This window comes from Metopolophium dirhodum, chromosome 1 (assembly GCF_019925205.1).
Source record: "Metopolophium dirhodum isolate CAU chromosome 1, ASM1992520v1, whole genome shotgun sequence".
Lineage (NCBI taxonomy): Eukaryota > Metazoa > Arthropoda > Insecta > Hemiptera > Aphididae > Metopolophium > Metopolophium dirhodum.
Window position 1 is genome coordinate 120,450,538 of NC_083560.1, and position 14,592 is coordinate 120,465,129.

At 38.2% G+C, this 14,592-nt stretch overlaps 1 protein-coding gene across 1 annotated transcript; it reads right to left on the minus strand.

Moving 5' to 3' along the window:
* Positions 1-11,161: 11,161 nt before the first annotated feature.
* LOC132953591 (WAS/WASL-interacting protein family member 3-like) lies at positions 11,162-12,484 on the minus strand. The gene has a single exon (XM_061025973.1). It carries the CDS (start codon positions 12,482-12,484, stop codon positions 11,162-11,164), a length of 1,323 nt encoding a protein of 440 aa, XP_060881956.1.
* Positions 12,485-14,592: the final 2,108 nt, after the last annotated feature.

The following is a 14,592-nucleotide window of genomic DNA, read 5'->3' on the forward strand; positions in this document are numbered from 1 at the left end:
GGGAATTTACAGTTGCCTTCTGGGGGATTTACAGTTACCATCTGGGTCCGTTTGCTGTAGGTAGCAGGGGGACCAGTCCTGCCAGCCCCAACGTGTTGGGTCTGGGCTGGCTCTGGTTTACAGTTTCCTTCTGGGTCCGTTTGCTGCTGCTAGCAGGTGGACCAGACCTGCCGACCCAAACAGAACGTCAGGGCCGGCGCTCGGGTGTAACCTCTTAGCACGGGCCGTAGGCCTGTGAGCCCCCCCCCCCACCACGACAAGGTGGGTTCCGTTGGGGGAGAACCTAACCTAACCTAACCTAACCTTTTTTTTTTTTTCAGGTTTAACCGACGGCGCCGCGGGAACTGCTTTCGCATTACTTCCGCGACACCGCCATCGTTTCTTGAATTAGATAAATGTAACATTTTATAAATTTAATATTTACACCTTTTGTTTTGTTTTGTCCCTTAGTGGGCGCACATTGAAGTTAATTTTTACATTTTATTAAGAAATGACATTGTTGGCTTTAGGCCCGCTGGTAGCGTTTGTTGACTTCTCGACCAAGCTTTGCTGCCCGCCAGTCTTGAAGTCACGTTCGTGGTCTTCCCGGCCCGGCTTGTTAGCCAGTCGGCCTCGAGTCTCGTGCCTCGCAATTCTCCTTCCGTTGTGCTGGAGTTCGCGTCTCCCCGGTGTTGGTTTGCCAGTTTTCCTTCTGTTTCCTCCGTTCGTTTGTTCGTTTGTTCTGCTCAGTGCGTCGAGTGACCGGTCAGCGGTTTCTTGAGGCGTTCGGCCCGAGCGCCCTTCCACATCAATCGCGATCACCCGGACGGTAACCAAGCCGTGCCGTGGGTGTCCTACTAATGCCCCGGGGCACGCTTGCCGCTGCGGGGCAGTTTCGGATGATGGTACTGGGGCGCTGAGTTTACTAGCCCCTGGGTCCCCGTCTAACCTCCCCGGTCGTCTGTGCTTCGAGCCTTCAGCCTGTGTTGTTGTCGGTGGTTGGAGGGCGATGTTGGCCCTCTCTGGTCGCTAGTGTTGGCCCGCCGGTGTTCGGTTTTATACAGTTTTCCTTCTGTTTCCTCCGTGTCTCTTGCTGCGTGCTGCTCGGTGCGTTGAGTCCCCGTTCGGCGGAGACTTGAGGCGTTCGAACCTAACCTAACCTAACCTAACCTAACCTTTTTTTTTTTTTTTTCTGTTTGGAATCGTGGCCAGGGAGGGAAATATGATTCTCCCATTGCAGCCTCCCTAGTCACATCGTTTATTGAAGAAAATAAAATATTATTACATTATAATTACATTAAAATGTTTAAACAATCAAAATTACGGGGGCCTCTAACCACCCTGTGTGGGGCCTTCGGCCTACAATGGAGTAAATCTTAACTAGGTATGATTTTGCTTCAAGCATCGGGAACTGCAACCACAGCTTTCTGACGGGTCTTCTCCAGGATCTCCTTTTGGCCCAGGATTGCCTCTACCATCTCGTTGAAGAGGATGGAGTTTCTCATTGCTGCAGCTATCACTCTGGCCCGCAGTTGTTTCTCCGTTGGAACATCGTCCAACCCAGGATTGCACAGCAGGTCGGCGACATCCTCGGGCTGAGGCGGTCTGCCGAGAGACCGCGTGAGATCCCCTCGGGCATCATCCCAGAAGGGGCAGGAGAAAATTGTGTGTTCGGCATCGTCGTGGGGTGCAGTACAGTGCACGCAAGCAGGGCTGTGTGCCCTAGACCTCTCCGTTAAGTATGCCTGGAAGCAGCCGTGACCTGACAAGGCCTGGGACATATGGTATGTGACTGTCTTGGGTCCGTGGTACCACCATCTGGCTAAATCCGGGATCAGTCTTTTGGTCCAAGAGCCCTTGGTTGTGGCGTCCCACGTGGACTGCCACTGACGGATGACCTCCTTGCGCAGCTCAGGTTTGACGCTGGGAAATCCTGCTCTCCTCAACTCCGCAAAACTCTTGCGTTCGTGTGCCAAATGTGGGGCTGGAGGCATTCGGGCCAATACCAATGCTGCCATGTCCGGGACCGTGCGGTAACAACGAGCTACTCTCAAGGCAGCACACCTCTGCGCTTGGGTCATTAGACTTTTGGCCTTCTCGGTACCAGAAACGTCGTCCGCCCAGACCTGGGCCCCGTACAGCAACCTGCTATGTACAACGCTCATCAGTAGTTGGCGCTTTGACTGGGTCGGACCTCCGACGTTAGGCATCAGTCTACCTAGGGCCGTTGCTGCTTTCTTAGCTCCAGCTGCTACAATGCGCGAATGCTCCACGAAGGATAGTCTGGTGTCGAGGTGGACACCAAGGTAACGGATTGACCGCTTAACAGGGACCGGGCAGTCGTTCACAACAAACACTGGTGGGCGATACGCGTGCTTTTTCGTCAGGACGATGCTCTCCGACTTCTCCAGGGCTAGAGATAGTCCATTATCGGACAGCCAGGTGCTGACGGCCGAGAGTGTTAGGTTCATGGCCTGCTCCAATAGCTCCGCATTGTGGCCCACTGCAACAACAGCCACATCGTCGGCGAACGCGATGAGCTTGGATGGGCTAGGAGCCCCAAGTCTTAGGATCCCATCATAGAAGATGTTCCAAAGGGTGGGGCCCAAGACTGACCCTTGTGGAACGCCACACGTCACAGGCAGGTGCGCTACGTCCGTGTTGGGGTCACTGCCAATGAGGACTGAACGGTTTGACATGTACGATCGGATGACGTTAATCAGGTACTCTGGAGTGTTGCACCTCTGCAGCGCAGCGTCTATCAACTTCCAGGGTGCCGAATTGAATGCATTTCTGACGTCTAAGGTGACGACAGCACATAGATCCCTGTCCTGAACTGCCCCGGAGCCGGCTGCCCTAGCCATCTCCAGGACTCTAGCGATAGCGTCTGTCGTTGATCTGGATTTCCTGAAGCCGAACTGGGAATCGCTGAGTCCGCTGACTGTGTCGATGTGCTTCTCAAGCCTTCCGAGGAGAAGTCTCTCCAATAGTTTTCCTGCACCGTCAAGGAGACTTATGGGCCTGTAGCTCGACGGCTGGTTGGGGGGCTTGGATTGGCCCTTGTGGAGAAGGACTAGCGAGGCGCGCTTCCAACGATCCGGGAAGACACCCGACCGGATGCACGCGTTATAGGCGCTGAGGAATAGTTCCAGTTGTCCAAGTGCTGCCATCTTAATTAACTCATTTTGGACCTGATCAGGTCCGGGTGCCTTCCCCGAAGGAAGTTTCCCAGCTGCTAGTTTCAGCTCTTCCCTTGTGAACGGCGGGACTGCCTCGTCCTCCAACGGAACAAGCTCTGAGGATTCACCTACTACGAGTGCGATCTTTGTCCAATCAACCGGCGGTAGCGCTGGGAATAGACCACGCGCGATTGTGGTGCCGCTTGCTGCTAGTCTCCCGGAGTTCCGTCTTCGGCTGGTGTTCTATCGGTGGCGATGTTGGCCCTGTGTGGTCGGTTGATGACTGCCGGTGTTTGGGTTTATACAGTTTTCCTTCTGTTCCCTCCGTGTCTAGTATTGCTGCGTGCTGCTCGGTGCGTCGACTGACCGGTCGGCGGTTTCTTGAGGCGTTCTGACTAGCGCCCTTTCTCATCAATCGCGATCGCCCGGACCGTGACGAATCATACTACGGGCGTCCTACTAATGCCCCGGCGCACGCCTGCGCTGCAGGGCAGTTTCGGATGATGATACTGGGGCGCTGAGTTTACTAGCCACTGGGTCCCCGTCTAACCTTCCCGGTCGTCTGTTCTTCGAGCCTTCGGCCTGGTGGTTGGAGGGCGATGTTGGCCCTCTCTGGTCGCTGGTGTTGACCCGCCGGTGTTCGGTTTTATACAGTTTTCCTTCTGTTTCCTCCGTGTCTAGTATTGCTGCGTGCTGCTCGGTGCGTCGACTGACCGGTCGGTGGTTTCTTGAGGCGTTCTGACTAGCGCCCTTTCTCATCAATCGCGATCGCCCGGACGGTGACGAATCGTGCTACGGGCGTCCTACTAATGCCCCGGCGCACGCCTGCGCTGCAGGGCAGTTTCGGATGATGATACTGGGGCGCTGAGTTTACTAGCCCCTGGGTCCCCGTCTAACCTTCCCGGTTGTCTTCGCATCGAGCCTCCGGTCTGTTGTCGGTGGTTGGAGGGCGATGTTGGCCCTCTTTGGTCGCTGGTGTTGACCCGCCGGTGTTCGGTTTTATACAGTTTGCCTTCTGTGCCTCCCCCGTTGGCCAGAACTGGAATTCCGTTTCCAGTCGGCACCACGTGGAGGTGGGGGTAGGACTCTGCCGACCAACCTAACCTAACCTAACCTAACCTTTTTTTTTTTTCCTGTTTGAACCGACGGCGTCGCGGGGACAGCTTTCGCATTACTTCCGCGAGACCTAACCTAACCTAACCTAACCTAACCTAACCTAACCTAACCTAACCTAACCTAACCTAACCTAACCTAACCTAACCTAACCTAACCTTTAAGATATCTAATATATTAATATACATTATAATATTATGTCCTGAAATTTACATTTTTCATATAAAGAAATAAGTATACTTATAAATTATTGGTTTTAAAATTAAATTAAACATTTTATTTAGATAGCAGAACATTTTCTGGGCATCAAAATTATATCTGACGGAGATGAAAGTGGTTCAGAGTGCTCTGATATGAGTGAAAACTGGCACAGTTCTATTTCAGACTCAGAAAATAATTTTGAAAAGCAAGATTCCAGTTCAAATGTGGATTTAGTTGATAATAATGATAAGAATATCCATTCTATTAAACATGAACTAGCACAGTGGGCAGTAAAACATAATATAACACAAAATGCTATTTCAGATTTACTTAAAATGTTAAATGGACACTCATGTTTTAAAAATGAATTGCCTATTGATGTCCGTACTCTTATGAAAACAAATATTTCAAATACACTTTTTTCATTTAATAGTGTTCCTCCTGGCCATTATTACCACTTTGATATTGAAAATGGTATTAAGAACTATTATAACACTTCCAATCCAGATCCGGTCATAAAATTAGTTTTTGGTATTGACGGTTTACAATTAACTAAAAGTTTGAATAGTGTATTTTGGCCAATTTTATGCTACATAAGTCCAAATAACAACATTGTATTTCCTATCGGTATTTTCTGGGGAAATAATAAACCACATGATTCCAATATATTCTTGGCAGAATTTTTTAAAGAAATGAAGCAACTGATTTTAAATTGTATATTTATAAAGACTACAAATGGTAAATTAATTAAGAAGGAGATTGTACTAGACGTGTTCTGCTGTGATACTCCAGCTAAAGATTTTGTTTTGAAAACTAAATATCATGACGCAGGGGGATGACGCAGGGGGATGCGCAGAATAGGCATGTTCTCTCGTGGGACAGAGTATACATACTATATTTTCTTAGGCTAGATCTCTGCGGTTGTGGACTCCAGTAGATACTAGATAGTATATTGGAAAGCATGTTAAAATTTCACAGGATTTTAATCTGAATCAGTATTCAGTAGGTACTTACCTACTTTACCTCATAAATGTATAATAATTATAAATATGTTCTTTATAACCTTATAATAAAATGTGATATGTGAATATTAAGGCATTTTAGAATACCTACTTATAATAATAGTGCAAACAATGAATTACTTTCTTGATTTTTAATCAAGTAAGAATGGTAATTGAAATGAAAAAAGTTTGAATTTTGAAAACTTTAAGAATTTGTGTTAAGTAGAATTTGTGTAGTATTATAGAAAAATCCTATTGGAAAAAAGCCTTTTTATCTTTTCCCATAATCTCCAATTTTCCGGAAAACATTTCCAATTTTTCTTTACGTAACTTTTCTCAGTCGGTATATTACAAACATTTTTTAGGAAAACATGAGACAACCCGGCCATCCGTTCTCGATTGATGAACTTACCGGGTATAAATAATATAAACGGTTGCCAGGTTGGTAATAGTAGAATTTAGTAGAAATGGAGGGCTATAATAATCCGGAAAGTATATGCCTGGACCGTATAATTACGAACGTATTTATTTGGACCGTTTATATTAGGAATAAAAAACCGTAATCATCCTAACAGTATTAGGTGATCGTAATTCGAAAACAGTATATTCCCGGAACGTATATAATTCCGGGACGTATTTATCCGGACCGTGTATCACCGGAATCCAAAAAATAAAAGCCAGACTATAATATTGCCGGAATCCAAAAATTAAAAGCCGTATTTCTCCGGAATGTATTGTATAGGTATTGCCTATATTTTACCCCATAAAAATGCCGGAGAGCTGTCTTCAATTTTGTAGCTTTGTCCTTTTCCCGTTTTCAAGACACCATATTTTGCCCCCCCCCTTCTCTAAAAAAAGTTATTTCTTAAAATGTAAGGTATAACTACTATTTTGTGGCATAAATGCAGTTTAGCTCCCAGCAACTTTGAGTATTTTTCAATCAGAATTTATCAGCCGGACTTGATTTATAAGTTATAACCTTTTGAATTCCACGAGTTTGTTTAACTAATTTAAACTAATTCAAACTATGAATACGATGGTCATTATTTTTGTTTAAATTAAAAACATTATTTTTGGGGACCTAACCTAACGTAGTGTAATGAATTTTAGTATACGCAATGAAATTTTCAAAATAAGTAGAATAATTTTAAGATATTACCTACCTATTTATACCTTGAACTTATTCACACAGTTTAACGGTAAGGTGGTATTGGCTTAAAAGTTAATAACAATAATATAATATGGTATATATAATACACATTATCATAGTCATTAAATATTAATAATACTTATAAATGCAATGTTTTCGACAAAAATGAAATCAACGTACCTTAAGAGGATGTCAGCGCACTATTTGTTTTCTCTCTCTAGCCCACGCGCAACATAGACAAAATGCATTTGCGCAGAATCGTTTTTTACTATGCTTTTAAGTAATCTTAGAGTAAAATCACTAATCACAAAAAGGATGGAGAATAATATTTTTGAGGGAATGACATATCGATTTCTCCAAATATTGTTTCAAGACAATTTAAACATAATTTAATTTTACAAAATTGTTATTTTTATTTTGAAAGTCAATAAGAAAAACAGAAAATCAGTTAAATAAAAAAATATAAAACCATCTGACCATCTAACTATCTTTTAATTTATGCAAATAATCGACAGGCTGATAGGAACAAGACAATTCAATATCCATATTTTTAACAACTTGCAGTGACGTAATTATAATTACTCTAAAATCTATTCTCCTAAATGTAGGTATATTGACAAAGCTTTATGAGCTTTATTTAAAATTAAATTGTATTCAATGTAGCACAAATGAATGCAAATTAGATCAATTTGAACATACCTCATTCAAAGAACAATATAATATTATGATTGATAGGTGCATAATATAATATATATTATATGTCATGCTTATACTATACATCACATTATATCAGAATAAACAGAACAAAAATATATTTATTTTATATAATAAATAATGAATGGATTTAAAAAATAATTTATCACGTTTGAGTGTTAATTATTAGAGTATAAACTATTATATTACAAAGTAACGTTGATTGTATAACATAAAATTTTGGTTATTGGGATGTGTTGAAACATCCAATGCACACTGAGTAGGTACAAATATTAAATATTATAGTAATTAGTATGTTTCTGTATACAGTTGCATTTCATACAAATATGTCATACAAGTACTAAAATACCTTCCTAAATATTAATGTTTTAAAAAAAATCCCTAATCGATAATATAATTTTAATATTAAATGAGTTTTATAAAAATATTAAAAGTCAAATGAATTTATAAATGTACAATAATTAAATAGTACCTAGGATTGTAAAATTTAAAAAAAAAATTGATTTGTTTCGACCTGTTTACAGTCATTTTCAGTTTCAATTGTTTTAGTTTTTATTTCTATGAATGTCAATAAAATGTTATTTGTTGTGTAAAAAATCTTGAAAATTCAATACAAGAATCCTAATAAATTGTTACAATGAAATTTGAAAAATATTAAAAATTTAGTCACAATTTTTTTTTATAAGGATTTAAAGTTCAAATATTGACAAATTACGAAAATGTGAAAATATTTTGAGCTAGAAATTGATAAAAATTTTCTATTTCTATTTAAGATTTGAAAATGTAATACAAGATTCCTCATAAGTTGGTCTACCTTTATTAAAAAAAAAAAATGTCTTCAAGAAGGGCAAATTAAATTTTTATCAGCGTTTGATGTTCATATTTTTACAACATTGCATATTCACTCGATTTCTCATTGAACGATTTTCTTATTATGTTGTAATTCAATAACGAAACATTAACATACATGAAAATTTCACTAAATGTGTTTATATTTTCATTTTCTATACATAGGGTTCTGAATTTGAAATTCCACTCTTCTTAAAATATTTCAATGAAATAATGAAAAATATTTTTTTTTCTTTTGAACGTGTTTGGTTATAGATGATTAGAAATAATATATTGATTACACACTTAGAAGTAAAGAAAAACATATTATTATTTTTGTTGATTTATTATTTCATATTTGTATATTCTCTATGTAGTTCTGAAAAATATTCCTCGCATTATTTTGAGAGTAAAAACATTTTTTATATGAGTTTTGTATGCGTCAGCGATCCAAAAGATAATGGTTTGAATTATTTAAAACCATTAAGTTGATGTCAATTTCAACAGTGAATGAAATAATAGTGTATTTTCAGTAATTATAAAGTGTACAAAAGTCATATATGTGTAATGTGTGTGTATGTGGCTGAGTGGTGTGAAGGTACTCTTTTATTATCTTTTACTTAGATCATATTTTGTAAATTGTAAAAGGTCACGATTTACGACTATTAAGAGTGGTTTAAGTCTATATATTGTGAATATGATATAATATTATAATTATAATATAGTATAATATAATATGCATTCGCAGAGCCATGGCTCTAAACAATATGTTATGATGTTGAGTTGGTTTATGAGTTTGTAACTTAAGAGTTAAAAGGCAATGTTTAAATGTGTTATATTATAGATTTGTTAAACAACTTATAAATTATAGTGAATATGTTAATATTTTTTTGTTACATAGGTACACTAAACCAACTTTTACAAATGTTCACTTGGAAGTTGACGACTATATTTTATTTTTATGGAAATGAAATATTTCAAGAAAATAAATTTCATGAAATTTTGAATAAGTACTTAAAGTTTGGATTTTGACAAAATTTAATAATTATTAAAACTTTATAAAATGTTCAACTTTTATAGCTAATGATTGAAAATTTAAAACAGGGTTCCACGAAAATAGGCTATATATATAAATTACATTATTCACTATTATATCATCAAAATATACTTAGTATAATATCATAGGCTGACTGACCGTCTTAGCTCAGAATCGTCTTTCTTATACAATGATATTATATCATTGAATTCAAATTTACAGTGACCCACCTGTAACCTACTGTACATCAGAGCGAGACCTACTTGTCCACCTTTTTTTAAAATATTATAATGTTATATTTGTAATTAGAGAGAGACTATACAATTATATATAATTCTATTACAGAATAGTTGAATGTAATTTTATGTATTGGGTTAGGTTAAAGATAACTATGTTTAGTATTGCCATGTCTTTAATGTATACAACATTTGAAAATTCCAAGGTTCTTAATGCAAACATATTCATGAGGTAATATGATGTTAGGGCATTTATTTAGTAAAATTTTATTTTTTAACATGTTGATTAAACTATTTAAACTATTCAGTAGATGGGATGTTATATGGATGATTATTGTTGAGGGTGGTTACTTCTTATGTTTCGCTACACCTATATTTTTAAGAATATCCGCCACTGCAGTAGGTTACAAGTTAGTCACTGTATAATGGATTGTATTAAATTTGAATTCAGTGATATCATATCATTGTATAAGAAAATCGATTCTGAACGGAGACGGTTTGTCAGTCTGGATATTTTATATTGTTATTATATTTTAGTACAGCCTGTAAGTTGAATTAATATTATAAATTACAACAAAATAACTAAAATCATTATTTTTATTATTATTCGTTTCCATGGGGATAAACAAAGTATAGAAATTAAAAAATTCCATTTTTAACGGTTTTTTGTAATTAATCGGTGGTTATTCCTGTTTTACTCTAAAGTACCATCTTGATCCAATTTCCTAAAATATATGATACTATATTATGTTAAAATCGAAGAACTCCTTCTGGTAAAAATTTTGTATACAGGATAAAATAAAATTGCCATTGTAAAACCAATAAATCTCTTGCTCCGCTCAGAATCTAAAATTAAAATTCAAGGTTTCTAAACTTTTTTTGGGGGGAACGAGAATTGAGCCTTGTTAATTTTTAGCGTTAACGGTAGCGGTAATATTATTTTGACGGAAACCAAAATTCAATAGGTCGACATACAAAGCACAACCAGACTATACTGAACGTTTTAGTCTTTAAATAACTGTGAATATGACGTATACCACCCATTGGATTGCACCCAATATAATATTATAATGTACTAGAACCAATCGAGATGTACTCATGACTTTTTTTAATAAAAAGTAATAAATTATATAAGTTATTGTAATAATTACGTATCAGAATTCGTCGTTTCTGCTTTACTTACTGCAAGTGCTTTTTAAAAATATATGCTCAAACACATTTCAGGTAAAGAGGACACCATACCATGTGGTGTCTCCGTCTAAGATCTAAGTTCAGCATGACCAATTTTGTGAGCCTAAATATTAAGGTGAATTTAACTATTATCAAGCTTGTAAAGGTATACCTTATAAGCACATTATCTAAAACCCACAAGAGAAAACATAATTATAATGTTCTTACTTTCAAGTTTAATAATAATTTTCAATTCACTATTTAAGCTAATAACACAAAATCTGTTATATTAATCGTGAAATTGGTATGTTGTATACGTTTGTAAGACGGAGACGACACATGTGGGTGTGGCGTTCTCTTAAAATCAAAAATGTACGCGAACAATATTGGCAGACCATCCAATTCTTTAGGTACCTAACCTCGAGTTTGTTTAATTATGAACGACGGCCTTAGTGATAATTATTTTGATTTTGATTTATTTCAATTTTGATACAATAAGGCAATTTATTTTAAATACATTTATTAATTTATGACGACCACAGCGTAGTGTCCGTTTACCGTAAACTGAGAAACCTTTTCTTGAGCCTAGTCGAGCTGGGAACCCAACAGCCATCGCTGTCGTATTTGCCTAAGCCAAGTCGTTCAAGTTCCGCGTACTCAGGTAACCGGATGATAGCGGATGGCTCTTCGTCGTCCGTCCACGTAACTCCTTTGGGATGGTCTCCGTCGTACGACCAACCACGTTTGGCCGCCATAACAACGTGTTTAGCCTGTTCGGCGATATTTCGGGCCTGGGCCTTTTCGTTCTGAATCACTGTTGTTTTGCGTCGACGTTCACACTCGAGTTTAAACCGCTTTGCCGTCCGTTTAAGCAGTTCTACCGGGTGAAGTGGACTGTCTCCGGACGCACGAGGCGACGGCAGTTTGATATTTATGCTCGCGTTATCTTCTTCATCGGCCGGCGGTGGAGGTAGTTGTGTTTGAAAATAAATGTTCGTAGGCGTGAAACCTCGGGGCGGGAAATCTTCTTCATCAGCTGGAGGTGGTGGTGGAGGTGGTGGTGGAGGTGGTGGAGGAACAATCGACGAATTCTTGAGATATTGAAGTGGGTAGTCTTCTTCGCCAGCCCGACGACGTTGGAGAGACATATTAGTGTGAATAGTTTGATCCGTTGGAGGAGTTGAAGGAAGACGAGAAGGAGAAGAAGGACGAGATTCAGAAATAGAAGGAGGATTAGATATGTGCGTCATAAGAGTGTGATAAGAGTGCGCGTTATATTCTTCAGCAGGAGGACTATGAGGTATAAGAGAAAGGGGTGTAGTTATATCTCGAAGGGAATGATTATCAGCAGAAGGACTACGAGAAGCAAGAGAAACCGGCGTTGATGTAATATCTTGAAGCGAATGATCTTCATCAGAAGGACTATGAGAAGCAAGAGAAGGCGGTGGAGGTGTAATATCTTGAAGCAAATGATTTTCAGCAGAAGGACTAGAAGAAGCAAGATAAAGTGATGTAGGTGTAATATCTCGAAGCGAATGATGGTCATCGACGGGCGAAGGGGACTCGTGATCTAAGCCATCCGCCACCGTGACCTTTCGAGATCGCCGCCGCTGTTTCCTGGCGGATTTCCGTTTTTTTGAAGTCACTGCAGTCGTAGCCTCGGGTTTAAGAACGACGGAGTCTGAGAAACCAATGGGCTTTGTCACATCCGATCGGTACCCGTTGGTTGCCATTTTTCGTACACCATACCATTTCGGATATAACGCGTTATGTGAATTGATCGTGACGGGAAGCGGCGCCGCAACAGGCCTCAGGTACGCCGGGGTACCTAGTCTGGTAGTCGGCCGACTGGTAGTATGGGGCCCTGAAGCTCCCATTGGAATTACCATCAAAGTACATTTAAAAGATAAAAACTGAGACTCGGGAACCCTCAAATTTAAAACAATAAAAAACCACAACTGTTTTGTATTTTAATTTGTTTGGTCGTCCTTCGTTTGCCAGCACGCTTACGATTTCCGATTTTGGTCTAACGTCTCCATGGAGATGTCGTAAAAGAAATAATAAAAAAATAAACCGTATACGGAAAATTACAAAACATATACGCCACTGTTTGTCCAGAGGTATATAATATTATTATACTTCTACCACAGCTGCCACCATTGTCATCGTCATCCGTCCATCGCCACACCACCGTCACGACCGCGGGCGTGTTGTATATTCTGAACGATTTGTTTACTAATATAAAAAAAGAGCAGGTATGCACGAATATGCATTGAGCGTGATTAAATGTGCACTTTAAATAATAAATTGCATGAATGCATATCCCAAATGTGCAGTGGCGTACCGATAGGGTGGCATAGTGGGCAAGTGCCACGGGCCCAGAGGGAGGGAGGGCCCTTCAAAAAATGTGGTGAATCAAAAAAACAGATCACCATTATTGAAACAGCCGTAGTTATTTTGTCATTAGATATTCTGTTGTCAGATCGAAATAAATATTGTGATCATGTCGAAAAAAGTACCTATATAGTATAGCTATGAAAAGCGTAAAAAAATAGAAGAACAAGTAAATCTATCAAAACTGCCTAAAATAAGTTGTTTTTTTTAGTGATGTTCCTCTTGAAAATAAAATTAACTATTTTAAATATTTTACTATTACCTTATTTACCTATATTATTTTTAAAAAATGAGATACATATTATAATGTGTCATAAAAAGTGACCATATTATTCATAATTGTTTAATAAATAAGTTTTTAATTTTTTACTAAATATTTTAACAGGGGTGTATCTAAATATAAATTGTGTGAGTAAGTGCAAAGGTACTCTTCATATTACAAAATTGTATGACCAAGGGCCCACTGGATTATTTTGCCACGGGCAATCGAAGTTCTAGTTACGCCACTGCAAATGTGCACATGCAGTTAAACTTTGTATTCGAGTTTACAGTACTTATCATAAAACACATTTGCATATTGTGTCCATTGAAAATCAGCAAATACGAAACAACACGAAACCACATTATCATTCAGTTTGTATAGAACTTTGTTATGGAATAAAAGTAACATTCTGAAATAAATATTACTTAAATGGCGAGGTATTCATTTCGAACCTATTGATAATTGCATATAACTAAATAAGCTGGCATTGTATACTGGTAACTATAAACACTATAATATGTAGCAGTACAGCAGAACATAACGATCAGTCACTGGTAATTCTTCTGTCATAAATAATTGTATTCATTTCGATATTATATTTAAGTATTTTTAGCAAACATGATTTTTAGAAATTAAATATCCACATAATTTGAAAAATAATATCATAGGATAAATCGTATACTATAATAAAATTATTGGATTTTTCAAGTTAGCACCAGCACTATAAATTATAATATTATAATATGTGTAATATATTATAGAGCTGGGTCGAACTCAAAAATATGTTTTCGAACAGAATTCTTCAATTAATCTAATATACTATAATATTATATTGTATGCAGTGATCTATTGGTAATTTTTTTCTAGCTTAGCACATAAGCTCAAAAAAAAATTTCCAACCAAACCTAAGATTAACTTATGGTAGGTCGTGGGGTATACCACCGCACCTTTATATATCAATTTATTTATCTAGCCCTCCCCCCCCCCCCCAGAAAAATGATTTTAGACATATTTACGCCAGGATCAGATGGATTTAAAAGTTAAGAATAGTGGTTGGAAAGTTCCTTTAAAAAAGGAACTAGTTCACGTTTACGTTCCACTTATTAAAAAGGAACAAAATCCTTTAACGTCCCTGCCTTGAAGAAAGGAACTAGTTCCTTTCCTCGTTCCTTTTTAATGTGACGTAAAATAAAATAAAAACATAGGTACATCGTACATGTTTATACCATAATTGTTTTAATTTTAAAATTTTAAACATAACACATTGTTATTTAGACATTTAGTAATAGTTTTAACTTATATAATTATTAATAAACTGTATAAATAAAC

Coding starts and splice junctions, on each gene's coding strand:
- LOC132953591 (XM_061025973.1), bottom strand. CDS start 12,484: ATGGGAGCTTCAGGGCCCCATACTACCAGTCGGCCGACTACCAGACTA.